Source organism: Sinocyclocheilus anshuiensis, unplaced genomic scaffold (assembly GCF_001515605.1).
Source record: "Sinocyclocheilus anshuiensis isolate Anshui unplaced genomic scaffold, SAMN03320099.WGS_v1.1 scaffold54, whole genome shotgun sequence".
In the NCBI taxonomy this organism is placed as follows: domain Eukaryota; kingdom Metazoa; phylum Chordata; class Actinopteri; order Cypriniformes; family Cyprinidae; genus Sinocyclocheilus; species Sinocyclocheilus anshuiensis.
In genome coordinates, this window is record NW_015547654.1 from 1,676,079 (window position 1) to 1,679,328 (window position 3,250).

General features: G+C 33.9%; 1 protein-coding gene across 4 annotated transcripts in view; it reads left to right on the top strand.

Annotated features, from left to right (window-relative positions):
• Positions 1-1,751, top strand: part of LOC107702135 (basic leucine zipper and W2 domain-containing protein 2) — a 16,367-nt gene extending 14,616 nt beyond the window's left edge. For all 4 annotated transcript variants that reach the window (XM_016504380.1, XM_016504378.1, XM_016504379.1 and 1 more), the window contains exons 10-12: positions 942-1,080; positions 1,162-1,284; positions 1,371-1,751. In XM_016504380.1, the coding sequence (XP_016359866.1) occupies positions 942-1,080; positions 1,162-1,284; positions 1,371-1,399 (291 nt within the window). In that variant the 3' untranslated portion in view covers positions 1,400-1,751. The remainder of the gene's footprint in view (positions 1-941; positions 1,081-1,161; positions 1,285-1,370) is intronic.
• Positions 1,752-3,250: the final 1,499 nt, after the last annotated feature.

Consider the following 3,250-nt stretch of genomic DNA (forward strand, 5'->3'; position numbering starts at 1 on the left):
TATGTATGTATGTGTATATATATATATATATAGTGTGTATATTTTTTCTAAAAATTTAATTTGTTATATATTTTACTTCAGACTGTTACATCAAAGTCAGGTTATGTTTTTTTTTCCTAAATTATTTTTATGATTATTATTATTTTAAATTAGTGTCCTATTTTAAAATAACCCTCGCAAAAATAGTTAAATTAGAGTCAAGTCAAATTTATTTGTATAGTGTTTTTTGCAATACACATTGTTTCAAAGCAGCTTTGCAAAAGATAATGATGTTAATGTTTACAATATTACAATATCTTAAGATCATCAAGCCTTATAGTCGTATTTAGCAGATTAGAGCGGGACAATAATATAGTTTATATTTCATGACAATACAAGCAACCAAGCAATATGCCATCCATCCATCCAGAGATTTGACCTAAGAATTGTGATGTATTATATATCACTTTATGTGAGCATATGGATAAACTGGATATACTTATATCTCCAACTTTATATGTAAAGCTGTATGATAATATCAATTTAAATTTTTCGATGATGCGACAATCAAGTACTTAAGATTCATTTATTTCGTTCTTTTATTGCCAACTTTATATTTAAAGCTGTATGATAATATCAATTTAAATTTTTCGATGCGACAATCAAGTACTTAAGATTCATTTATTTCGTTCTTTTATTATATAAAATGCAATTTCAACTACTGTATGTCAGTTTAAAAAATAAGTTTGTTTTGAACTTATTTTATTTCCAGGTTTCTGAAGTGTAGAATGTGCAGCTGATTGGTCCATGAAAGAACTTGATTGTTGTATCAGATGATTATGTAGGCGGCCTCAAGCCTATGCAGCGTAACGCATCACAAGAAGTCATGTGCTGCCAGTACAGACCTGTGTAAGAGAGAGACAGTGGTGCTGGAATGATAATCGTGATTGTTTCTCCTGTAGCACTATGGACCTCTCCTGGCTGTGTTCAGTACTCAGGGCCAATCAGAGCTGGTCTTACTGCTCAAGATTCAGGAGTACTGCTACGACAACATCCACTTCATGAAATCCTTCTCCAAAATAGTGGTGCTCTTCTACAAAGGTACCCATGTCTCACCTGATCAGTGTTTTAACGATAAATTATAGGCAATGTAAGATATGGTGTGTGTTTCTCACTCCACAGCTGATGTCCTTAGTGAGGAAGCCATTTTGAAATGGTACAAAGACGCCCATGCTGCCAAAGGGAAAAGTGTATTTCTGGAGCAAATGAAGAAATTTGTGGAGTGGCTTGAGAATGCGGAGGAAGGTGAGGAAGTATCTCGGATAAAAATATCCTCTGCCAAACAAAATGTAAATCTCAAGCACATTATGTCTTAATTCTCTCTCCGACAGAGTCTGAGTCAGAGGGGGAAGACGACTAATCATCTTGAGGATCCTGAAGATTTTCTGGGTTTTACACTGTCAGCTCTCTGTGACCAGCTTTTTAGTGCATATTTAGGCTCTTTGTCATTACATTTGTGTCCAGAGGGGCGAGTCACATACACTGAGGCCCAATCCAGGGAAAAGCTTCTGAGCTCTATATAAAGAGTGGAGGAAGCTACATATAGACAGCCTTTAATAACAAACCCTTTAACATGGATTTTATATGAATGCCGTTCAGGTACTGCGACTACTGTTCCTGCAACTGATTTTCATTTGAACAAGCACGTGTATATGTCGTATGGGACTGCTTTGAATCTTTTTATGAATAAAAGGTGTTTTATATGTACTCTATTTCAAGAATTTGCCTCTTACTTTGTCTGACTCATCTTTAAGTCACTTTGGAAGGCATCTGCCAATTGAATAAATGTTGATTGGGACTATATTAATATAAAGGCTTTTAGTTATGCAAATTATGCCAAGGCCAAATCCTTTACTGTCTCACTCATATTGATTAATGTGTTTTAAACATTAACATGAAAATAAGATTTTGGAATTTCATTATAGAGTTGGCTCATTGTCATTCAGAGTAGATAATTAACTGACTTTATAAATGAAACAGTTGTCTTAAAATTAATTACTTTTTAAGGATTTTTTTTATACCAAACGTTGTATAAGGATGATTCTCAACTATGTTATAGAAGATATAACAATGATTTGATATAAACTGGTTTTCCCATTAAACACAATCTTATCTATACGCTGTATCTAATTTGCATATTAAAGTGCTGTTGGGACAGCATGTTGAAAAAAGAAGTGTGATAATGAGAGTAATAACTGGCCAGATTTTCATAATATCTAATATTTCATAAGAATATTGATTTATAATTTATTTTCCTATTCATTTGTTGTGTCTCCCAAAATGTGTAATAAACATGCTTTTAGTCCCAGTGTCCTCATGAAGTGGACATGAAATGACCAGTTTCATAACAGGATGTCATATTTTGATTTGAAACCCCATAACATTTTCCTGAGATGTTGATTTATGACAAACAATTTGAAAAGTAATCAGATTTAAATGATAATTCCAAAATACTATCATATTTCCATAAGGATGTACAATTTTATCACTAAATTAATGTCGGCCATTTTTAAAGACCAAGGAGAGGGCGTGGTCCCTAACCCATGGTGAAACATCCAATCATTTGGTATCTCTGAATCCAGACATAAAACTGTGAAATGTAGCATGTAGCGAGCCCAGTTCACTTCTCCCTCATGATTCATCTCCATTTCAATCTCTTATCTTGCCACTTACTGAGCCAAAACCACCAAATTCTGTGAACAAACAGAGAAACAGATGTGACAACATGAGGCAAGTACACAGGTGGAGATGATGCAGTCACAATTACAACGTAAACAATATATACACACACACACACACACACACACACACACATATGTATATGTGTGTGTGTGTGTGTGTGTGTATATATTGTTTACGTCTGACTTTTGCATCAAAGTAAGGTTGTAATATTTTTTCCCTGAATGATTTTTTTGTAAAATTAGTCTAATATTAAAAAAAAAAAAAGTTCAATTAAATTCAAGTCAAATGTATTTATATATACTACCAAAGGTTTCATTTGGTGGCGTCGAAATATTTGATTTGCTTTCTGACTAAAACGGGACTCGTGACAAGAATATGATGACTAAAGTATATGGGAAATAACTAGAACCAGAAGATGGCAGTAATGCAACGTTAAGGATGCAAGCGCCTGTTAAAACCCAAAGAAGAAGAAGATTTGGTGGCGTCACTATATGCAGACGACGGAGCACTATGGAAAAGGGGACGGAAT